This window comes from Heptranchias perlo, unplaced genomic scaffold (assembly GCF_035084215.1).
Source record: "Heptranchias perlo isolate sHepPer1 unplaced genomic scaffold, sHepPer1.hap1 HAP1_SCAFFOLD_148, whole genome shotgun sequence".
Classification (NCBI taxonomy): domain Eukaryota; kingdom Metazoa; phylum Chordata; class Chondrichthyes; order Hexanchiformes; family Hexanchidae; genus Heptranchias; species Heptranchias perlo.
Genome location: NW_027138733.1, coordinates 545026 through 570029, shown reverse-complemented (window position 1 = coordinate 570029; position 25004 = coordinate 545026). Strand labels below are relative to the sequence as shown.

Sequence of the window (25004 nt, the reverse complement as noted above, 5' to 3'; positions counted from 1 at the left end):
ATGCAGTACTGAGGGAGTGCGGCACTGTCGGAGGGTCAGTACTGAGGGAGTGCGGCACTGTCGGAGGGTCAGTACTGAGGGAGTGCGGCACTGTCGGAGGGTCAGTACTGAGGGAGCGCGGCACTGTCGGAGGGTCAGTACTGAGGGAGTGCTGCACTGTCGGAGGGGCAGTACTGAGGGAGCGCTGCACTGTCGGAGGGTCAGTACTGAGGGAGTGCTGCACTGTCGGAGGGTCAGTACTGAGGGAGCGCCGCACTGTCGGAGGGTCAGTACTGAGGGAGCGCCGCACTGTCGGAGGGGCAGTACTGAGGGAGTGTGGCACTGTGGGAGGGTCAGTGCTGAGGGAGTGCGGCACTGTCGGTGGGACAGTGCTGAGGGAGTGTTGCACTCTTGGAGGGGCAGTACTGAGGGAGTGCTGCACTATCGGAGGGGCAGTACTGAGGGAGTGCTGCACTATCGGAGGGGCAGTACTGAGGGAGTGCTGCACTATCGGAGGGGCAGTACTGAGGGAGTGCTGCACTATCGGAGGGGCAGTACTGAGGGAGTGCTGCACTATCGGAGGGGCAGTACTGAGGGAGTGCTGCACTATCGGAGGGGCAGTACTGAGGGAGTGCTGCACTATCGGAGGGGCAGTACTGAGGGAGTGCTGCACTATCGGAGGGGCAGTACTGAGGGAGTGCTGCACTATCGGAGGGGCAGTACTGAGGGAGTGCTGCACTATCGGAGGGGCAGTACTGAGGGAGTGCTGCACTATCGGAGGGGCAGTACTGAGGGAGTGCTGCACTATCGGAGGGGCAATACTGAGGAAGTGTCGTTTTTCGAATGAGACTTGCCACTTATCAGCACAAGCCTGGATGTTGTCCAGGTCTTGCTGCATGCGGGCACAGACTGCTTCATTATCTGAGGGGTTGCAAATGGAACTGAGCACTGTGCAATCATCAGCGAACATCCCCATTTCTGACCTTATGGAGGGAAGGTCATTGATGAAGCAGCTGAAGATGGTTGGGCCTAGGACACTGCCCTGAGGAACTCATGCAGCAATGCCCTGGGGCTGAGATGATTGGCCTCCAACAACCACGACCATCTTCCTTTGTGCTCGGTATGACTCCAGCCACTGGAGAGTTTTCCCGCTGATTCCCATTGACTTCAATTTTACTAGGGCTGCTTGATGCCACACTCGGTCAAATGCTGCCTTGATGTCAAGGGCAGTCACTCTCACCTCACCTCTGGAATTCAGCTCTTTTATCCATGTTTGGACCAAGGCTGTAATGAGGTCTGGAGCCGAGTGGTCCTGGCGGAACCCAAACTGAGCATCGGTGAGCAGGTTATTGGTGAGTAAGTGCCGCTTGATAGCACTGTCGATGATACCTTCCATCACTTTACTGATGATTGAGAGTAGACTGATGGGGCGGTAATTGGCCGGATTGGATTTGTCCTGCTTTTTGTGGACAGGACATACCTGGGCAATTTTCCACATTGTCGGGTAGATGCCAGTGTTGTAGCTGTACTGGAACAGCTTGGCTCGAGGCGCAGCTAGTTCTGGAGCACAACTCTTCAGCACTACAGCTGGGATGTTGTCGGGGCCCATCGCCTTTGCTGTATCCAGTGCACTCAGCTGTTTCTTGATATCACGTGGAGTGAATCGAATTGGCTGAAGACTAGATTCTGTGATGGTGGGGATATCGGGAGGAGGCGGAGATGAATCATCCACTCGGCACTTCTGGCTGAAGATGGTTGCAAATGCTTCAGCCTGACTCATCAAACACTCCCAGGGCAGGTACAGCACGGGTTAGATACAGAGTAAATCTCCCGTACCGTTAACTCTGGAGTTCCCCATGGATCTGTGCTTGGTCTCCTCCTATTTCTCATTTACATGCTACCTCTCGGTGACATCATCCGAAAACACAGTGTCGGGTTCCACATGTACACTGACGACACCCAGCTCTACCTCACCCCCACCTCTCTCGACCCCTCCACTCTCTCTGATTTGTCACGCTGCTTGTCCGACATCCAGTACTGGAGGAGCAGAAATTCCCTCCAACTAAATATTGGGAAGACCGAAGCCATTGTCTTCAGTCCCCGCCACAAACTCCGTTCCCGAGCCACCGACTCCATCCCTCTCCCTGACCACTGTCTGATGCTGAACCAAACTGTTTGCAACCTTAGCGTCCTATTGGATCCTGAGCTGAGCTTCCGAACCCATATTCTCAACATCACCAAGACCGCCTACTTCCACCTCAACATTACCCGTCTCCACCCCTGCCTCAGCTCATCTGCTGCTGAAACCCTCATCCATGCATTTGTGACCTCCAGACTTGACTATTCCAATGCTCTCCTGGCCGGCCTCCCATTTCCACCCTCCTTAAACTTCAGCCCATCCAAGACTCTGCTGCCCGTATCCTAACTTGCACCAAGTCCCATTCACCCATCACCCCTGTGCTCACTGACCTACATTGGTTCCCGGTCCAGCAACACCTTAAATTCAAAATTCTCATCGTTGTATTCAAATCCCTCCCTGGCCTCGCCCCTCCCTATCTCTGTAACCTCTTCCAGCCCTACAATCCTCCGGGATCTCTGCGCTCCTTCAATTCTGGCCTGTTGTGCATCCCCGATTTTCATCGCTCCACCATTGGCGGCCGTGCCTTCAGCTGCCTCGGCCCTAAGCTCTGGAATTCCCTCCCTGAACCTCTCCCCCTCTCTCTCCTCCTTTAAGACTCTCCTTAAAACCGACCTCTTTGACCAAGCTTTTGGTCACCTGACCTAATGTCTTTTTCTTTGCCTTGGTGTCAGTTTTGGTTTGATTGCTCCTGTGAAGCACATTGTGATGTTTTACTACGTTAAAGGTGCTTTATAAATACAAGTTTCTGTTGTTCTTGTAACACTGCAGCTAATGGGACAAGGCCCATCTCACGGGAATCTCATTGCAGCTGAAATTTCCTCCTCTGATTTATGTGTCAGTGACAAAGAATGAAAATATATTAAAACAACTCGTAAAAGGTGGAGGGAAGCAGGGCATTTATTGAGAGATGTATTGTGGTGAATTCTTTGATGAATCTTTGCTCACTTGGAATGTTTTCGATCGGTTAATTTGAACTTCACAATCTTCTCTTTTCAATTTGGACCTGGGTGTCGAGGGCACAATTTCAAAATTTGCAGATGATACAAAACTTGGCCGACGAGGAGTGTGGGAACCAGGCCTCACGTCCCCCTCCCCCCTCCCCCTCTCTTCCTCCCTCCCCGACCCCCAATCTCCTCCCCTTCTTCCCTCTTCTCCCCCACTCCCTCCTCACTTCTCCCCACTCTTGCTGGCAAAACTCACTGTTGTTACTTTTCCCTCTCTCTCTTTCCCATGGTTTGAACAAGTTGATATGACAGCATCTGATGTTTACAGCAGCTTCTCACAGACTTTCAAGGCCTTGCATCTGTCTTACCTTTAACCTTCGAGACAATCTGCTGAATGAAACTTTTCCAATTTGGCCAACCTTCCCAGCATGCTGCCTTGAACAGTCAGTTTAACCGTTCCTTTGTTGAAATAATATTTTTAACCAAACTCAGCTCCTTTAGCAGGTAATTAATAACTGGTGTTGAAAGTCCAAAATCCTTCAGTCGCCCCTCAATTGAGTGTGAGATCGAACAACTCACTTTAACCCATTCATTGAATCTGAATTGCACTCACCACAGATAAGTTTAAACATTGTTACAAGAAGTTTAATCAGCGTCACATTTACAAAAAAGTTCTTTCAAATACGAAAATGAGAAAGAAAAGTGTTACAATCATAACAAGTTGTATAATAACAAAAAGCAGAGACATGATTTTCACCCAAGGATGCTGTCCCACATTATAGACGACCTCCCTCCATTCATGATCCCCAGGGGTAGAGGTCCCCTTTTCAATGTCAGCATTACGTTGTTTCGAATGCACTGTCAGTCTATCAATATTAGGGGTTTTAAACTACAGAAGTAATCTAAGAAAGTGGTTTCCCTCATTACTTCTCAGTCTTAATCTTCTACAATCTCCCCCCACCCTCCTTTGTGTGATCCTGGGGCCTTATCTAAGGTCCTCATCCTGTGAGCATCACAGACCGATCTCCAGCCATTTGCTCTTCTAATCTAAGTTTCATTTGGTTATTATCACACATCATGATACAGACAAAGAAAATCATAATACATTGTACAGAAAACTACAGAAACTAGGCTCCCCCCAAATACTACCATATTATCAAGAAATCTTGGACTTCAAAGATCCTCCAGCTCTCCTTTTTACCATTATCCATCTTGTGGATAATTCTGGCTCAGTATTATTTCTCCCCGGCCCTCAGTTGTCCCAATTTCATTGTTAACTCGAAGGAACCCAACCCTGAATTTTGGAAATCCAAATTCTATGTCCGTCTTTACTTTAATTTCAATCCCTCTGATCGGGACCAGTGTGTTTAACACTATCCTGATTGTTTCATTAACTGGTCGGTTTCTCTATGGAGCATGTGTCAGTGCCTTGATTACCAAGTGTAAATCAGTAGTGATCCAGTATCTGTCCTCACTCTCCTGAGCACATTAACCATTTCATGTCGTGGTGTTGTCAACATGACTGAGCATGTCTGAGACCCGTCCTTCAGGGCATCTCCATCATGCATTCCACAGACTGGTTGCCTCACGTGCAAAATATCACATTTACACACACAGCTGTTTCCCAAAATCACACCGAACGTGACATCAAATACAAGCCATTCCTGTGCTTTCAGGCTATCTGATCAACAGACCGGGGGGTGTCTGGAGGTCTTTGCTTATCTCCCCCTGCGTGGTCCCGATCTCTCGGGTAGAGCCCAGGTTATAAAATATTCTTCTCACTGTTCAGTATAAGCAAGGACACAACCGTCTCCAAGAGAAAGCTATCAATTAACGATTGTTAACTCCCCTTTCCTGACTTTCACTGGATTGTGTATTGATTCCTGATTGATGCCCTTTGGGGGTTGTTCCCAGGTGATCTTTGTTTCTCACCGGTCACTCACACATCGTTTTCCTGACCCTTTGGTTTTTGGTTATCACAAAATGTCCCATTATCACCCATGACCACCTGGGACGCTGATTGTAGACTCCAATTGGTGGGGCAATTTTCCTGTTTGTGTCTCACACACTCAGTCACCTCAGTAACATCCCATAATATTCCCATTTCACGTTGGTTGTGAGCCCTGGAGGAACCTTACTGTCCAATAAACTAAAAATCACCACCCCATAAAACACAGATTAAAAGTTCCCAGTCTGGTCCAATGAATCAATACATTTGCTTAGTTTCGGACAGATGTGTTACCCCCCCTGGGCAGTCCCAGAAGCTCTCAGCGATGCCCAGGAGACCCCGGGGGTGAAATTAGTCTCTGGTGTTAGTGCAACACGGGCGATAGTGAATGGACAGCCCATTTTACACCCGCACCATTTTCTTTCCCACTGAAGTCAGTGTAACTCGGGCTGTCGATTCACCATCACTGTTTGGAGCGACCGTCAAAGAACAATTTCAAACCCCAGACTCAGATTTTCACAGCAGCACTTTAAAGGGACCATGCCCTGTCACTACCATTCACTACTGAGATTAATACAGTCGTGCCCTGTCACTACCATTCACTACTGAGATTCATACGATCGTGCCCTGTCACTACCATTCACAACTGTGATTAATACAGTCGTGCCCTGTCACTACCATTCACTACTGAGATTAATACAGTTATGCCCTGTCACTACCATTCACTCCTGAGATTAATACAGTCATGCCCTGTCACTACCATTCACTACTGAGATTAATACAGTCGTGCCTGCCACTATTCTGATTCACTACTGTGATTAATACCACGACAATTCTGCAACTAAAGTGGTAAAATTCTACAACTGAAGGAGACAATTAATTGGAACGCTACGAATTACAAGGAAACTCACCAAAAGCAGCTATTTTGAGCTTTCGGGACCGACCCTGACAAAGAGGGGCAGTCCTGGAAGTGACATAATTAGAGGGGGTGGAGCCAGGAGTGACATCATCAGAGGGGCAGATGGGGAGTGACATCATCAGAGGGGGACTCCTGGAAGTGACATCATCAGAGGGGCAGACCTGGAAGTGACATCATCAGAAGAGCAGTCCTGGAAGTGACATCATCAGAAGGGCAGACCTGGAAGTGACATCAGTCCCGAACAGGAAGTGATGTCACCGAGTCTCCACTATCAGGATTAATTTAACAGTTTTAGGGATGTTTGTTCCCAACAATAAAATGCCGGAAACACGGGTTCAGTGAATGTGGTTTGAAATGTGTGTAAATGTGTCAGTGAGTCAGTGACCCGGTGAAATGACACAGTCCCGGCCTCGTAGTCCAACTGAACTCGGATCCGGCTCTGAGACGGGATCGGTGGGAGGCGAGTGAACTGGGAATTGTGACCGGCACTGAGAGAATCAACAAACAAAACAGAATAACGTAAACACCAGGATTTACTGCTGTTCCCGAGACCAGACTCTCTCCCCTCTCTCTCTGCGCTCCCACACACAATCCCTATTCTGCAGAGATTCCCATCAGTCTCCACATCCCAGGAATGGGATCCTGAGGAGAAACTCTGGGAGCAGAGGACTTGGGGATCGTCTTTAAACCTCTCTGGGTGAGGTGGGTAGGGCTGTTTCTGTTTAGTCCGTGTTACTGATCTCAGATCATCCGACAGAACCAAGTTCCAGTTTGCTGTCTTTGGATCCAGGCTCATCGCTGACCTTTGCCCTGGAGAGGAGAGAAGAGATTGGTCAGACAGGGTTATTCCACTCCCATCAATGATTGACAGCTGCAGGGTGGGAGTGTCAGTATTTCCCAGACACTGTCAGCCCCATATGACCTCTTAGACTGTGTTCATCCCCTGTTGAATAAATGGCCTTTGATCAGAATCCCTGTTAAATAGCAGTGTGTGGGTCCCAGTGCTGTACACTCAGTGCAAACACTGCAGTGGAGACACACAGTAGCAGTCAGTTTAATCACACAAGCCCCTGGCACTGTGCACACGTTCTCCCAGACACAATGGAGGGGATTCACCGGCACACAACACATCCCACAGATTCACAGTAACAGCCCCACAATCTCAGCACTGGCTGCACTGGGAACACACAGCTCACAGGAGTGTGTCCTGGGCTCTCTCCCTCCTGTTACTGTCCCATCCTGAATACAGGAGTGTGCCCTGGGCTCTCTCCCTCCTGTTACTGTTCCATCCTGAATACAGGAGTGTGTCCTGGGCTCTCTCCCTCCTGTTACTGTTCCATCCTGAATACAGGAGTGTGCCCTGGGCTCTCTCCCTCCTGTTACTGTTCCATCCTGAATACAGGAGTGTGCCCTGGGCTCTCTCCCTCCTGTTACTGTCCCATCCTGAATACAGGAGTGTGCCCTGGGCTCTCTCCCTCCTGTTACTGTTCCATCCTGAATACAGGAGTGCGCCCTGGGCTCACTCCCTCCTGTTACTGTTCCATCCTGAATACAGGAGTGTGCCCTGAGCTCTCTCCCTGCTGTTACTGTTCCATCCTGAATACAGGAGTGTGCCCTGGGCTCTCACCCTCCTTTTACTGTCCCATCCTGAATATAGGAGTGTGCCCTGGGCTCTCTCCCTCCAGTTACTGTCCCATCCTGAATACAGGAGTGTGCCCTGGGCTCTCTCCCTCCTGTTACTGTTACATCCTGAATACAGGAGTGTGCCCTGGGCTCTCTCCCTCCTGTTACCGTTCCATCCTGAATACAGGAGTGTGCCCTGGGCTCTCTCCCTCCTGTTACTGTCCCATCCTGAATACAGGAGTGTGCCCTGGGCTCTCTCCCTCCTGTTACTGTCCCATCCTGAATACAGGAGTGTGCCCTGGACTCTCTCCCTCCTGTTACTGACCCATCCTGAATACAGGAGTGTGCCCTGGGCTCTCTCCCTCCTGTTGCTGTCCCATCGTGAATACAGGAGTGTGTCCTGGGCTCTCTCCCTCCTGTTACTGTTCCATCCTGAATACAGGAGTGTGCCCTGGGCCCTCTCCCTCCTGTTACTGTTCCATCCTGAATACAGGAGTGTGCCCTGGGCCTCTCCCTCCTGTTACTGTCCCATCCTGAATGCAGGAGTGTGCCCTGGGCTCTCTCCCTCCTGTGACTGTCCCATCCTGAATACAGGAGTGTGCCCTGGGCCCTCTCCCTCCTGTTACTGTTCCATCCTGAATACAGGAGTGTGCCCTGGGCTCTCTCCCTCCTGTTACTGTTCCATCCTGAATACAGGAGTGTGCCCTGGGCTCTCTCCCTCCTGTTACTGTCCCATCCTGAATACAGGAGTGTGTCCTGGGCCCTCTCCCTCCTGTTACTGTTCCATCCTGAATACAGGAGAGTGCCCTGGGCTCTCTCCCTCCTGTTACTGTTCCATCCTGAATACAGGAGTGTGCCCTGAGCTCTCTCCCTCCTGTTACTGTCCCATCCTGAATACAGGAGTGTGCCCTGGGCTCTCTCCCTCCTGTTACTGTCCCATCCTGAATACAGTAGTGAGCCCTGGGCTCTCTCCCTCCTGTTACTGTCCCATCCTGAATACAGGAGTGTGCCCTGGACTCTCTCCCTCCTGTTACTGTCCCATCCTGAATACAGGAGTGTGCCCTGGGCTCTCTCCCTCCTGTTACTGTTCCATCCTGAATACAGGAGTGTGCCCTGGGCTCTCTCCCTCCTGTTACTGTTCCATCCTGAATACAGGAGTGTGCCCTGGGCTCTCTCCCTCCTGTCACTGTTCCATCCTGAATACAGGAGTGTGCCCTGGGCTCTCTCCCTCCTGTTACTGTTCCATCCTGAATACAGGAGTGTGCCCTGGGCTCTCTCCCTCCTGTTACTGTTCCATCCTGAATACAGGAGTGTGCCCTGGGCTCTCTCCCTCCTGTTACTGTCCCATCCTGAATACAGGAGTGTGCCCTGGGCTCTCTCCCTCCTGTTGCTGTCCCATCGTGAATACAGGAGTGTGTCCTGGGCTCTCTCCCTCCTGTTACTGTTCCATCCTGAATACAGGAGTGTGCCCTGGGCCCTCTCCCTCCTGTTACTGTTCCATCCTGAATGCAGGAGTGTGCCCTGGGCCCTCTCCCTCCTGTTACTGTCCCATCCTGAATGCAGGAGTGTGCCCTGGGCTCTCTCCCTCCTGTGACTGTCCCATCCTGAATACAGGAGTGTGCCCTGGGCCCTCTCCCTCCTGTTACTGTTCCATCCTGAATACAGGAGTGTGCCCTGGGCTCTCTCCCTCCTGTTACTGTCCCATCCTGAATACAGGAGTGTGCCCTGGGCTCTCTCCCTCCTGTTACTGTTCCATCCTGAATACAGGAGTGTGCCCTGGGCTCTCTCCCTCCTGTTACTGTCCCATCCTGAATACAGGAGTGTGTCCTGGGCCCTCTCCCTCCTGTTACTGTTCCATCCTGAATACAGGAGTGTGCCCTGGGCTCTCTCCCTCCTGTTACTGTCCCATCCTGAATACAGGAGTGTGCCCTGGGCTCTCTCCCTCCTGTTACTGTTCCATCCTGAATACAGTAGTGAGCCCTGGGCTCTCTCCCTCCTGTTACTGTCCCATCCTGAATACAGGAGTGTGCCCTGGACTCTCTCCCTCCTGTTGCTGTCCCATCCTGAATACAGGAGTGTGCCCTGGGCTCTCTCCCTCCTGTTACTGTCCCATCCTGAATACAGGAGTGTGCCCTGGGCTCTCTCCCTCCTGTTACTGTCCCATCCTGAATACAGGAGTGTGCCCTGGGCTCTCCCCCTCCTGTTACTGTTCCATCCTGCTCACAGCTCTGATTAAAGTCTCCATTAATTTCCACACAGTAGTGAGGATTCTGTTGTCAATTGAGATGAATCTGATGTCCCTTCTGTACATTAAACTGTTGCTCCCTGTTCACTCTGAATTCACCAACACTCCCTCTCCCCCTGGGTCTGAGACTTGGACCAATTCCGAGCTGCGAGGAGGGAACAGGTGCAGGAACTCGACCCTCGAATCCCTCGCACTGAACCCTGACTGAAGAAACGTCACCGAGAAAGAAAGGGTTAACAAGGAACAGAAAGGTTTAAATAGAAACATAAAGGGTTAAATAGAAATTATGAACATTGTGATCCCCTGTGATATAAACACACCTTGGAATATTCCCGCTCTCCCCCCGATCCCTGTCGACTGCTCGATGACAATCCCTGGGACTGGGGCTACCCCTGTTGAGCTGATTCTGCCCCCTCCCCGGAGCACAGATACTGACAGCCCTGTGAGGGACAGTGTCCCTTTAAGAGACACTCTGATTGACAGTGTGTAACCCCGCCCCTACCTGACCCATGGCGGGTGAAGCTTTGGCCCATTGCAGTGAGGAATGTTTAAAGCAGGTGTCACTGGCGACTGAGGATTAATCTCAGGCTCCTGATCCACACACACAGGGACCTGAGATTAAAGTTCGGGGATATTCCCAGCTGTCTGAACACAACTAACCCGACCTGCTAACTGGCCATAACTAAGGTATATGGAGACCGGAACTGTACACAGTGCTCCAAGTGTGGTCTAACCAAGGTATATGGAGACCAGAACTGTGCACAGTTCTCCAAGTGTGGTCTAACCAAGGTATATGGAGACCAGAACTGTGCACAGTGCTCCAAGTGTGGTCTAACCAAGGTATATGGAGACCAGAACTGTGCACAGTGCTCCAAGTGTGGTCTAACCAAGGTTTGATACAAGTTTAACATAACTTCCCCACTTCTCCATTCAGATGTCCTCAGTACACACCGCCTTCCTCCTCTTTCAGTCCAATCAGTATATTGATCGTAATCGCCTTGGAAATCTTATTTTAATGATTCAATAACAGTTTCTTCATGTCTCAGACAAGCCCAGCCAACGGCAATCATCTCTAACCTGAGGGCTTTAATCTAAGTGCCTCCTCACCTCTTGAAATTCTTAACCTTGACATCTCTCCTAAAGTGTGGTGCCCAGAATTGGAGAAAAGCTGCACGTTTTTCCTTATCATTCCCAATATGTCTGAGTGGTACTTTTCCGATCCATTCAGCCTCTTCTGGATAAGTTGAGATATTTTGGACAGGTTCAGGGTGAGCGCTGGAACATCTGGGTCTGTGACTCTCTGAGTCTCAGTCACTCTGTAATGAAAGAGGAGAGAATGTTTTTATCAGTGGGGACATTTCAGATCAGAAACCCAAAGGGGAACGAGTGATCAGTGCAACAACCTGCACCCCTTCTAATGCTCGTACTGACACCCCGCAGCAACCCATCCTGAGAATGGCAGAATCCCGGGATTTGCAGTCTCCCTGCATTCACACTGATCTCCACACGAGCAGTGGGATCCTGGTTTGCTGTCACTTCAGCTCAGTTTGTGATTTTCAAAGCCGTCTGTGTTCAGTCCAGTTTCTCTGCACTGGAGCCCTTATCTTTCCATTATTAATAATTATTATTATCCCGAGGGTCTCCAGTCTGTGCTTCCCCCTCTCTGCAGGAACACACTCACTACGATCATGTGAAGTGAGGAGAGGAGAAGGAACAGCCTCCCAGGGACCTGGGATCGGTGGGATTCCCTCACAGAGTGTCCAGTCACACTGACATTACTGGGACATTTCAGCACACACTCATTTCTCTGTTCGTGGATAGAATGAGCCAATCACAAGACATTTTACTGTCACTCTGACACTGGGACCTGCCCCTCTCCTCATTTCTCCATGGGCTGGTTGATAGAACAAGCCAATCACACAGCACTTCCTGACCCAATGGAATAAAGCTGTCACTGACACACATGGAGCCTTTAGGAAGCCTCGGTTCGATACAGGTCACTGCAGGTTTCTCTCACTCTCAATTCCTGTCTAACAGGTTCCTGAGAAGCTCGACACACCGATGGAACAGCCCATCTCACTCCCATTTCCCACAGGCTGCCTGAGCCAAGAACCCCTCAAACCATAGTTAAACATCACTCAATATTCGCCCCATTTGAAAGCCCCTGATCTGGGGAGGTTTCCAAGCGGTGATTCTACTTTCACTCTTCTCCCAGATACAGGTGAAGGTTCCCTATCAGCAGCAGGTACTGTATGACTGAGAGGAACTTACCTGGAAAGGAGCTGCTTCGAGTTCTGTGAATAAAAAGAGGAGATCAAATCAGTCAATAGAATCATAGAATCTTACAGCACAGGAGGAGGCCATTCGGCCCATTGTGCCTGTGCCGGCTCTTTGAAAGAGCTGTCCAATTAGTCCCACTCCCCCTGCTCTTTCCCCATAGGCCTGCAAATTTTTCCCCTTCAAGTATTTATCCAATTCCCTTTTGAAAGTTATTATTGAATCTGCTTCCACCGCCCTTTCAGGCAGCGCATTCCAGATCATAACAACTCATTCTGTAAAAACAATTTTCCTCATGCTGCCTCTGGTGCTTCTACCAATTACCTTAAATCTGTGTCCTCTGGTTACCGACACTCCTGCCAGTGGTAACAGTTTCTCCTTATTTACTGTATCGAAACCCTTCATGATTTGAACACCTCGATTAAATCTCCCCTTAACCTTCTCTGCTCTAAGGAGAACAATCCCAGTTTCTCCAGTCTCTCCACATAACTGAAGTCCCTCATCCCTGGTCCCATTCCAGTAAATCTCCTCTGCACCCTCTCTGAGGCCTTCACATCCTTCCGAAAGTGCGGTGCCCAGAATTCGACACAATACTCCAGCTGGGACCTAACCATGTGATTTATAAAGGTTTAGAATAACTTCCTTGCTTTTGTACTCCAAGCCTGTTTATAAAGCCCAGGATCCCGTATTCTTTTTTAACAGCTTGATCAAATTGTCCTGATCACCTTCAAAGATTTCTGTTGATGATCCCCCAGATCTCTCTGTTCCTGCACCCCCTTTAAAATTGGACCATTTAGTTTATATTGCCTCTCCTCATTTTTCCTTCCAAAATGCATCACTTCACACTTCTCTGTGTTAAATTGCATCTGCCATGTGTCCGCCCATTTCACCAGTCTGTCCATGTCCTCCTGAAGTCTGTTACTATCCTCCTCACTGTTTACTACATTTCCAAGCTTTGTGTCAGCCACAAACATTGAAATTATGTTCCATATACCCAAGTCCAGGTCATTAATATATATCAAAAAGAGCAGTGGTCCTAATACTGACCCCTGGGGAACACCACTGTAAACTTCCCTCCAATCTGAAAAACAACCGTTCACCACTACTCTCTGCTTTCTGTCCCTGAGCCAATTTTGTATCCACGCTGCCACTGTCCCTTTAATCCCATGGGCATTAATTTTGCTAATAAGTCTTTTATGTGGGCTGCAGAAAAATGCAAAGTGATGCATTTTGGTAGGAAGAACGAGGAGAGGCAATATAAACTGGAGGGCACAACTCTAAAGGGTTACAGGAAGAGAGATCTGGGGGTTTATGTGCACAAATCATTGAAGGTGGCAGGGCAGGTTGAGAAAGTGGTTTGAAAAAGCATACGGGATCCTGGGCTTTACAAATAGAGGCACAGAGCACAAAAGTATGGAAGTCATGATGACCCTTTATGAAACACTGGTTCGACCACAACTGGAGTATTGTGTCCAGTTCTGGGCACCACACTTTAGGAAAGATGTGAAGGCCTTAGAGAGGGTGCAGAAGAGATTTACTAGAATGATTCCAGGGATGAGGGGCTTTAGTTACGTGGATAGACTGGAGAAGCTGGGGTTGTTCCCCTTGGAACAGAGATGGTTGCGAGGGGATTTGATAGAGGTATTCAAAATCATAAAGGGTCTAGACAGAGTAAATAGAGAGAAACTGTTCCCATTGGCGGAAGGGTCAAGAACCAGAGGACATAGATTTAAGGTGATTGGCAAAAGAACCAAAGGTGACATGAGGAAAAACCTTTTTACGCAGCAAGTGGTTAGGATCTGGAATGCACTGCCCGAGGGGATGGTGGAGGCAGATTCAATCATGGCCTTCAAAAGGGAACTGGATAAGTACTTGAAAGGAAAAAATTTGCAGGGCTACAGGGAAAGGGTGGGGGAGTGGGACGAGCTGGATTGCTCTTGCATCGAGCTGGCACGGACTCGATGGGCTGAATGGCCTCCTTCCGTGCTGAAACCTTTCTACGAATCGATGATTCTATGATTTATCATATGTCTTCTGAAAGTCCATATACACAACATCAACTGCACAACCCTCATCAGATCTCTCATTATTTTTAAATCATAGAATCATAGTATGATACAGGACAGAAGGAGGCCATTCAGCCCGTCATGTCAGTGCCGGCTCTTTGGTAGAGCTATCAAATTAGCCTGACTCCCCCGCTCTTTCCCCATCGCCCTGTAAATTTTACCCCTCCAAGTATTTATCCAATTCCCTTTTGAAAGTTATTATTGAATCTGCTTCCACCGCCCTTTCAGGCAGCACATTCCAGATCATAACAACTCGCTGTGTAAAAAGAATTCTCCTCTTCTCACCTGATTCTTTTCCGATCATCTTAAATACAGAACTTTATAAGACCATAAGAGATAGGAGCAGGAGTCGGCCATTCGGCCCCTTGAACCTGCTCCGCCATTTAATGAGATCATGGCTGATCTGATTTTTACCTCAACTCCACTTTCCCGCCCTTTCCCCATATCCTTTGACTCCCTTGCTGATCAAAATTTGTACAACTCAGCCTTGAATGTATTCAATGACTCAGCCTCCACAGCTTTTTGGGGTAAAGAATTCCAAAGATTCACGACCCTCTGGGAGAAGAAATTCCTCCTCATTTCCGTCTTAAACGGGCGACCCCTTATTCTGAGACCAAGCCCCCTAGTTTTAGATTCCCCCATGAGGGGTAACATCCTCTCAGCATCTACCCTATCGAGTCCCCTCAGAATCTTGTATGTTTCAATAAGATCTCCTCTCATTCTTCTAAACTCCAATGAGTATAAACCCAACCTGATCAATCTTTCCTCATAAGACAAACCTTCCATACCTGGAATCAAACTAGTGAACCTTCTCTGAACTGCCTCCAATGCAAATATGTCTTTCCTTAAATAAGGGCACCAGAACTGTACGCAGTACTCCAGGTGTGGTCTCACCAGCACCCTGTACAGTTGTAGCATGACTCCCCTGCTTTGATACTCCATCCCCCTAGAAATAAAGGCCAACCTTCTGCCACTGGAAACAGTTTCTCCTTATTTACTCTGTCAAAACCCTTCATGATTTTGAACACCTCTATTAAATCTCCTGTTAACCTTCTCTGCTCGAAGGAGAACAACCCCAGCTTCTCCAATCTCTCCACATAACTGAAGTCCCTCATCCCTGGAACCATTCTAGTAAATCTCCTCTGCACCCTCTCTAAGGCCTTGACATCCTTCCTAAAGTGCGGTGCCCAGAATTGGACACAATACTCCAGCTGGGGCCTGACCAGTGATTTATAAAGGTTTAGAATAACTTCTTTGCTTTTGTAATCTATGCCACTGTTTATAAAGCCAAGGATCCTGGGTACTTTTTTAACAGCCTCCTCACCTTGTCCTGCCACCTTCAAAGATTTGTGTACGTACACCCCCAGGTCTCTCTGTTCCTGCACCCTCTTTAAAATTGTACCATTTAGTTTATTTTGCCTCTCCTCATTCTTCCCACCAAAATACATCACTTCACACTTCTTTGCATTAAATTGCATCTGCCATGTTTCTGCCCATTTCACCAGTCTGTCTCTGTCCTCCTGAAGTCTGTTACTATCCTCCTCACTGTTTACTACATTTCCGAGTTTTGTGCCATCTGCAAACTTTGAAATTATACCCTCTGCACCCAAGTCCAGGTCATTAATATATATCAAAAAGAGCAATGGTCCTAATACTGACCCCTGGGGAACACCACTATAAACTTCCCTCCAATCTGAAAAACAACCGTTCACCACTACTCTCTGCTTTCTGTCTCTGAGCATATTTCGTGTCCATGCTGCCACTGTCCCTTTAATCCCATGGGCTTCAATTTTGCTCACAAGTTTTCATCGAAGAAGTCAATCAAGTTAGTCAGATACGATTTGCCTTTAATAAATCTGTGTTGTCTGTTGTTTATTATCCCATTTTCTTCCAAGTGACAATTAATTTTGTCTCGGATTATTGTCTCTAGAAATTTCCCCACCATCGACGTTAGGCTGACTGGCCTGTAGTTGCCGGGTTTATCCCTCTCCCCTTTTTTGAACAGAGGTGTAACATTTGCAATCCTCCAGTCCTCTGGCAACATTCCCATATCCAAGGAGGATTGAAATATTGTGGCCAGAGCCTCCACTATTTCCATCCTTACTTCCCTCAGCAAACTAGGATGCATCCCACCCGGACCAGGTGACTTTTCTACTTTGAGCGCTGCCAACCCTTTTAGTACTTCCTCTTTATCTATTTTAATCCTCTCCAGTTTCTCTACCCCTCCTCCTTTACTGGAAGATTGGCAGCATCCTCTTCTTTACTGAAGACCGATGCAAAGTATTCATTTCGTACCTCAGTCATGCTCTTTGCCTCCACAAGAAGATTTCCTTTTTAAGAACATAAGAAGTAGGAACAGGAGTCGGCCAGTCGGCCATTCGGCCCCTCGAACATGCTCCGCCATTCAATCAGATCATGGCTGATCTTCGACCTCAACTCCACTTTCCCGCCCGATCCCCATATCCCTTGATTCCCCGAGAGTCCAAAAATCTATCCATCTCATCCTTGAATATGTTCAATGACTGAGCATCCACAGCCCTCAGGGGTAGAGAATTCCAAAGATTCACAACACTCTAAGTGAAGAAATTTTACCTCATCTTGGTCCTAAATGGGCTAATTTCTCCTTATCTTGAGACTATGCCCTCCAGTTCTAGACTCTCAGCATCTACCCTGTCGAGCCTCTCAGAATCTTATATGTTTCAATGAGATCATCTCTCATTCTTCTAAAATCCACTGACTATAAACTCATTCTACTCAATCGCTCCTCATAAGACAACCCTCTGACCCCAGGAATCAATCTGGTGAACCTTTGTTGAACCCCCTCTAAGGCAACTGTAACCTTCCTTTGGTACGGAGACCAAAACTGTACATAATTAGTCTCTCACCTTTTAAAAAATATTCTGCTTTTCTATTCTTCCTGCCAAAGTGGATAATTTCACATTTCCCCACATTATACTCCACCTGCCACCGTCTCGCCCATTCACTTAACCTGTCTATATCCATTTGCAGCCTCTTTGCATCCTCCTCACAGCTTACTTTCCCACCGATCTTTGTATTGTCAGCAAACTTGTATACATTACACTCGGTCCACTAATCTAATCATTGATATAGACTGTAAACAGCTGAGGCCCAAGCACTGATCCTTGCGGCACCCCACTAGTTATAACCTGTCAGCCCGAAAATGACCCGTTTATTCCTACTCTCTGTTTTCTGTCCGTCAAGCAATCCTCAATCCATGCTAATATATTACCCCCAATCACATGAGCCCTAATCTTCTGTGGCACCTTATCAAATGCCTTTTGAAAATCCCAATATACTACATCTACCAGTTCCCCCATATCTACCCTGCTAGTTACACCCATTAAAAGCTCTAATAGATTTGTCAAACACAAGTTCCCTTTCAAAAACCGTGCTGACTCTGCCTAATCATATTACGATTTTCTAAGTGCCCTGTTACTACGTCCTTAATAATAGATTCTAGGATTTTCTCTCCCACTGATGTCAGGCTAACTGGCCTATAGGTCCCTGTTTTCTCTCTCTTCTATCTTGAATACGGGGTTACATTTGCTACCTTCCAATCAACAGGTACCATTCTAGAATCTAGGGAATTCTGGAAGATCAAAACCAATGCATCCACTACCTCAGCAGTCACCTCTTTCAAAACCCTACGATGAGGGAGTGACTAGGCGTGTGGATGAGGGTAACGCAGTGGATGTGGTGTACATGGATTTCAGTAAGGCCTTCGATAAAGTCCTGCACAGGAGACTGGTCAAGAAGGTACGAGCCCATGGAGTCCAGGGTGCCTTGGCACTTTGGATACAAAACTGGCTTAGTGGCAGAAGGCAGAGGGTGATGGTCGAAGGTTGTTTTTGTGACTGGAAGCCTGTGGCCAGTGGGGTACCACAGGGATCTGTGCTGGGGCCCTTGCTGTTTGTGGTCTACATTAACGACTTGGATATGAATGTAAAAGGTATGATCAGTAAGTTCGCTGATGATACAAAAATTGGTAGGGTGGTAAATAGCGAGGAGGATAGCCTCAGTCTGCAGGACGATATAGATGGGTTGGTCAGATGGGCGGAACAGTGGCAAATGGAATTTAACCCGGAAAAGTGCGAGGTGATGCACTTTGGAGGGACTAACAAGGCAAGGGAATACACAATGAATGGGAGGACCCTAGGCAAGACAGAGGGTCAGAGGGATCTTGGTGTGCAAGTTCACAGATCCCTGAAGGCGGCGGAACAGGTAGATAAGGTGGTAAAGAAGGCATATGGGATACTTGCCTTTATTAGCCGAGGCATAGAATATAAGAGCAAGGAGGTTATGATGGAGCTGTATAAAACACTGGTTAGGCCACAGCTGGAGCACTGTGTGCAGTTCTGGTCGCCGCACTACAGGAAGGATGTGATCGCTTTGGAGAGGGTGCAGAGGAGATTCACCAGGATGTTACCAGGGCTGGAGCGCTTCAGCTATGAAGAGAGACTGGGAAGATTGGGTTTGTTTTCCTTGGAGCAGAGGAGGCTGAGGGGGGACATGATTGAGGTGTACAAAATTATGAGGGGCATAGAAAGGATGGATACTAAGGAGCTTTTTCCCTTCGTTGAGGGTTCCATAACAAGGGGGCATAGATTCAAGGTAAAAGGCGGGAGGTTTAGAGGGGATTTGAGAAAGAACTTTTTCACCCAGAGGGTGGTTGGAGTCTGGAACTCACTGTCTGAAAGGGTTGTGGAGGCAGGAACCCTCACAACATTCAAGAAGCATTTGGATGAGCACTTGAAATGCCATAGCATACAAGGCTATGGACCAAATGCTGGGATATGGGATTAGATTAGACTGGGCTTGATGGCCGGCGCGGACACGATGGGCCGAAGGGCCTCTATCCATGCTGTATAACTCTATGACTCTAACTCTATGACTCTATGATGTAGGCCATCAGGTCCAGGGGATTCGTCAGCTTTTAGTCCCATTAATTTCTCCAGTGCTTTTTCTTTACCAATCATAATTACTTTAAGTTCCTCACTCTCATTAGACCCTTGGTTCCCCACTATTTCTGGTATGTTTTTGTCTCTTCAACCGTGAGGACAGATACAAAATATTAGTTTAACGTCTCTGCCATTTCCTTAATCCCCATTATAATTTCTCCTGTCTCTGCCTCGAAGTGACCTATGTTTACTTTAACTAATCTCTTCCTTGTTACACACCTGTAGAAGCTCTTACAATCTGTTTTTATATTTCTTGCTAGTTTACTCTCATATTCAATTTTCTCCCTCTGCATCAATTTCTTGGTCATCCCTTGTTGATTTCTAAAACCCTCCAAATCCTCAGGCTTACTGCTCTTTTTGGTAACATTGTAAGCCTCTTCTTCTAATCGAATACCATCCTTAACTTCTCTAGAAAGCCACGGTTGGATCACTTTTCCTGTGGAGTTTTATGATCCTTCATCGGCCCCACCTTTCCTTTAACCACCCTTTTACACTTTGTAAGTCTCTAAAAGACTTTATGTTACCCGCTAATCTTTTCTCATACATTATCTTTGCCCCTTTCATTTCCTTTTTCAGTTCTCCTCTGCACTCTCTGTATTCTGTTTGATTCTCTACTGTGATTACTGTCTATTATGAACCTGACATTTATCATAAGCCTCCTTTTTATGTTTCATTTTAATCTCTATTTCTTCAATCATCCAGGGAGCTCTAGCTTTGGATGCCCTTCCTTTCCCCCTCACAGGAATGTCTCTAGTCTGTAGCCGAACTATCTCCTCTTTGAAGGCCTCCCATTGCTCATTTACTGTTTTACCTGCCAACCTTTGTTTCCAACCCACCTGGGCCAGATCCCTTTTCAACTCACAGAAATTAGCCCTCCTCCAGTTGTGTATTTTTACATTTGATTGTTTCTTGTCCTTCTCCATTACTTTTCTAAACCTAATGATATTGTGATCACTGTTTCCCAAATGCTCCCCCACTGAAACATGCTCCACTTGCCCCACTTCATTCCCCAGAACTAGATCCAGCACTGCTTCCTTCCTCGTTGGGCTGGAAACATATTGAAGAAAGTTCTCCTGAACACATTTGGGGAATTCCTCCCCCTCTTTGCCCTTTACTCTGTTTTTTCCCAGTCTATATTCGGATAATTGAACTGCCCCATTATCACTATTCGATTGTTTATGCAACAAACAAATCAAAACCCAATGAAACCAAACCGTGAATTTGGGATTGAGAGTAAAGAGTTCAGTGTATAACAGTAGGTGGGGCCAGTCACAGGAATGGGGAATAATCCAACATTTCACTGCACTCCATCCTGGGGCAGCACCAACACTCCTGGGGCAGGGCTGAGGGGGCAGCACCAACACTCCTGGGGCAGGGCTGAGGGGGCAGCACCAACACTCCTGGGGCAGGGCTGAGGGGGCAACACCAACACTCCTGGGGCAGGGCTGAGGGGGCAGCACCAACACTCCCCATTCCCCAGACATGGCCCTGTTTATATTGAAGATGTACCTGAATAAAGGAGAGAGGGTCCCTCTGTTCCAGACTCTGGTATTCTCCATCTATTAATGTCATCTGTTCCATCCTCTTGTTTAATGCTTCAGAACAGCTTCTAATCTGTGAGAGAGCTCGGAGCCCCTCCTCATCGATCAGTTTCAGTGCGTATTCTTCATCTTCTTCCAGCTGTCTCCTCCAGTCAGAGTAGCTCTTCGATTGCTTTCCTTTCAGCTCATTGATTCGTGTCTGAAACCCAAACCAACTCTCATTACAAACGGCCCTTCCACACAGCTCTTACCCTGAGCACACGGCACTTTCCAGGGACGGGACAGTTTGTTTCGATCACTACTCGATCACCCGTTAAAGATAGACGAGCAGTGGGGGGTGTCTACTGGGAGAGAAAACAGAGTTTAACGAGTGTTGCCTTGAGCCTTGAGTTTAAAAGAAAGAGCACTGTATTTGGACTGTTTATGGCACTGCCACCTGGTCCATCCACACCTGGAGTGATGGGTCCAGTTTTGGTGCCCACACCTGGTGAAGGAGATCGAGACTCTGGAGAGGACGGTGGCCAGAATGACACGTAGTCTGATGGATTTAATTCTGAGGATCGTCTCCAAGAGGGAGGGTCATTTAGAGAAAGGCCGAGTGGGACATGATTGAGGTTTTTAAAATGATGGAGGGATTATTGGACTCACTGGTTGGGTGAGGTATTGAGATGGATCGGGATGGTAGGACCAGAGGGTCTGTGTATAAAATCCATAGGCACAGAGTTAGGTTAGACACCAGAGTCCTCGATCTCTGGAACAGACTCCCTGAACATGTGGGGGGTTTGGAGTCACTCCCACCCTTTAAAAGGGAGCTGGGGAGGAATTTCCCAGAGTTTGTCCTGAATTGGCTGCAGATTCCAGAGTAAATCCAGTCCCACTTTTCCCTACCTTTATTTCAGCTTCTGATCTCTCCAAGTCTCGCTGTTTGCTGGAACAATTCTGCTGGACTCCCCGAAGCCTCTCGATTTCTCTCTCCAATTCTTCCTGTAAAGGCAATTGGAAAGTTTTCAAAAGGGATTCAAACTGGAATTTAAAGGGGAAATGATTCCGTTCCAGGAGTGACCCCACTGGGTGTGGATAGAAAGTGGTTTGGGGGATTCTCAGTGTCTGGGCCCTGAGCAGAAATATTCCCTTCTGTGGCTCTCAGTAAAGAGGCGCTCCCTGCCCTGTATAAACTGAGTGACCACACACACCGGCTTCTTTTCACACTGACACACCTTGTGCTGCATTTTCACACGGACTCAGCTCCTCCATTTCCAGGAATCAGCCGAGGGGAAAGGGAGACAGACTCAGTCACACCAGCATTTCTCAAACACCAATTCCCTCTTGTTGTGAGAAAGTTTCTCCCCCCAGCCCCTGAGTCACTCCCCGTGGGTGTCCCTCACTCCCCCCACCGGTGATGGTCCTCTCCCTGATGGTCAGATGGCAGAATACCCCAGTGTTACACAGGGCTCCAACATGCTCTGCTCTACAGCCCTATGCCATGGAGTGCCAGTTCTCACAGGTGCCCACACTGTGAATTACTGAGCTCCACAATGCCCTCACCAGGAGGGGCTGAGTGTGGGTGAGGGGCAGTCACCCTGGGTCACTCTCACACCCCTCCCAGTGCCCACCCTGTTCTCTCAGACAGACCAAGAGAAGGGGGAGGGAGCAAATCTGACTGATATGAAACAAATAGCCGTAAACCCAGGGCAGCAAGAAAACACTGGGCTAAATCAGCACTGTCTGTAATCAGTTCGAATTAATGTTCGTTATTAACAGGAAAACCCTCCCTCACTGTATTTAATATCAGGAATTGTGTCACTCACCTTAATTGCAGCTCGTGCCTGATCGAGGCTCAGCAGTGTGTGGGATTGATGTTTCCCTGTTATTATACAGGAAGCACACACACACTCTGCATCATCTTTACAGTAGTATTCAAAGACCTTCTTATGGTCAAGGCACTGTCTCTCTGTAAGGTCAGCCGTAGGCTCGATTAGGGTGTGATCTTTCAAGGCCTCTTTCCGTAAATGTGGTTTTAAATGACGGGAGCAAAAGGAAGCTTCACATTTCAGACACGTCTTCACAGCCGGGGTTGGAGTCTCATCACAGTACTCACACATGACACGGCCTGAATCAGCAGGAGGCTGTGAGCGATTGTATTTCTCCACAATATTACACAGCGTGAAGTTTCTCTCCAGACTGGGCCTGGGGTTGAATTTCCGGCGACATTGAGGACACTCAAACCCTTCTGGGCCTGCTGTCTGGGCCCAAACTCCCTCAATGCATTTCAAACAGAAACTGTGCAGACAGGGTAATATCACCGGGTCCTGGTACACCTGGAGACACACAGCACAGGTTAATTCATCCTCGAAAGCTCCGGGCTCCATTCCTGCAGCACCTGAAAGAGTTTTCACACAGCACAGAGAGAGAGAGAGAGAGGAACCAGAGCAGGAAGTGAAATTCTCATAAACTCTCGGTGCAAGGAGTGACAAAGTTAGTTTCAGTTTCGTGACTCACTTTGGTTGAAGATTAACCCTTTCAGGCCTGCAGTAGCAGCTCAGAAAAACAAGATTGCAATTTTACAATCCGGAGCCAGAATACAGCAAGCTGGACTCAGTAAACACAAACCGAAAACTAATCAGCTCAGACCAGACCCTAAACGGTTTAACAAATGATTTAAAACTGATATAAAGAGGAACAATAACCTTCACAAATCCCCCAGAGAGGAAAGGGAAGGAGCTCTCTGGGAGGAATAGAAAAATATAAAGAAAAAGTTAAAATGTTCATCGGTGGGAAAGTAAGCTGTGAGGAGGACACAGAAAATCTGCAAAGGGATATAGACAGGTTAAGTGAGTGGGCGAGAAGGTGGCAGATGGAGTATAATGTGGGGAAATGTGAGGTTATTCACTTTTGTCGGAAGAATAGAAAAACAGAACATTGCTTAAATGGTGAGAAACTATTAAATGTTGGGGTTCTATTTTAGCACCCGCCAGCGGGGGGGCCCCGAAAATCTGGAAATCCGGTAGCGGGACCGGAGCCCGCCGCGAATCCGCACACTTCCGGGATCCCCACTGACGCGCTGGCGTGCGCACGCAGCCCCCGCTGGTGGGAATCCCGCAGGCAATTAAAGCCAGCGGGATGCCACTTGAACCTATTTATTCTGCTCGTTCAGGTCGTTTACAGACCTGATTGAGCTGTTTTATAAGGAGGGGTGGGATTTTACGGTGAACAGAGACTGTTTCCCACACTGGGGGAAACACTCCCAGTCCAAACGGAGGTGTTGCAGCCAGCAGCCTGTGGCAGCTGCAAAGGTGCATTGGACAGGTGGGGGAGACCCCTCACCACCGCAGGAGGCCACTCCGTCACATTGGACAGAGGTTGGCCCCCACCACCCTCCCCCTAACAAGAAAACTCACCGACCTGGAACCGCAACCCCGGTGTGGGGACACATCTACCTACCTTGCGGGCCCCCTCAGACCTACGCCTCCCAGATGGGGGCCGCCGTAGTCGCAGTCATGACTTCTTCGGAGGACGAACAGCATCACCAGCCTCGCCGGCCACGCCGCCCGCCCCTGCCACGTGGAGCTCCACAACACGGTGCTGTGGCACACCCACCTGCACAGCAGGAGGGAGGGCAACCGCAGAGAGAGATGCGTCGCAGGAGGCACTACCCTCGCCACAGGGTCTACAGACCGAGGCTCAGCTTCCTGGACCTCTCTGAGCAGCAGTGCATACGGAGGCTCAGAGTCAGTCGCCAGGTAGTCGCCAACATCTGCAGCCTCTTTAATGACGAGCTGCTCCCGGATGGACCAAGCAGCATCTTCTTACCTGTCGCCGTCAAAGTCACCACCGCCCTCAACTTCTTCGCCTCCGGATCCTTCCAGGGTGCCACGGGGGACATCACCGGGGTCTGTCAGTCGTCTGCACACAAGTGCATAAGGCAGGTTACCGACGGCTTGTTTCACAGGGCCTCGCACTACATCAACTTCGCCATGGATGACCGCAGCCAGATGGAGAGGGCGGTTGGATTCCATGCTGTGACTGTCTTCCCACGGGTGCAGGGTGTAATCGACTGCACCCACATAGCAATACGGACACCTCCACACGAGCCAGGACTGTTCATCAACCGCAAGGGGTATCACTCCATGAACGCCCAGCTCATGTGTGACCACCGCCAGAGATTCCTACACGTGTGCGTCAGATACCCTGGCAGCTGCCACGATTCCTTCATCCTCAGGGAGTCCACCGCCCGCCCCTCTTCCACGCTCCCAACACCGGCAACGGCTGGCTCCTCGGTGACAAGGGATATCCCCTGCACACGTGGTTTATGACACCTCTGAGGAGCCCCACCACCGAGCCAC

The 25004-nt window shown here is 48.6% G+C and overlaps 1 protein-coding gene across 1 annotated transcript; it reads right to left on the bottom strand.

Moving 5' to 3' along the window:
* Window positions 1-3686: 3686 nt before the first annotated feature.
* LOC137309130 (E3 ubiquitin/ISG15 ligase TRIM25-like) lies at window positions 3687-23095 on the bottom strand. The gene is made up of 6 exons (XM_067977423.1): window positions 22470-23095; window positions 21550-21645; window positions 20630-20860; window positions 12070-12092; window positions 10906-11114; window positions 3687-6740 (listed from the first exon to the last, which is right to left on the bottom strand). Exons 1-6 carry the CDS (start codon window positions 23028-23030, stop codon window positions 6208-6210), a joined length of 1653 nt encoding a protein of 550 aa, XP_067833524.1. The 5' UTR covers window positions 23031-23095; the 3' UTR covers window positions 3687-6207.
* Between the last annotated feature and the right edge of the window lie 1909 nt (window positions 23096-25004).

Bases quoted from the DNA above. Each gene is read 5' to 3' on its own strand.
- LOC137309130 (XM_067977423.1), bottom strand. From the start codon at position 23,030: ATGGAGCCCGGAGCTTTCGAGGATGAATTAACCTGTGCTGTGTGTCTC. The intron at 21,646-22,469 runs GTGAGTGACACA...TTGCCTTTACAG, and splicing joins AGGCACGAGCTGCAATTAAG to GAAGAATTGGAGAGAGAAAT. The intron at 11,115-12,069 runs GTAAGTTCCTCT...CTTTCATTACAG, and splicing joins TCGAAGCAGCTCCTTTCCAG to AGTGACTGAGACTCAGAGAG.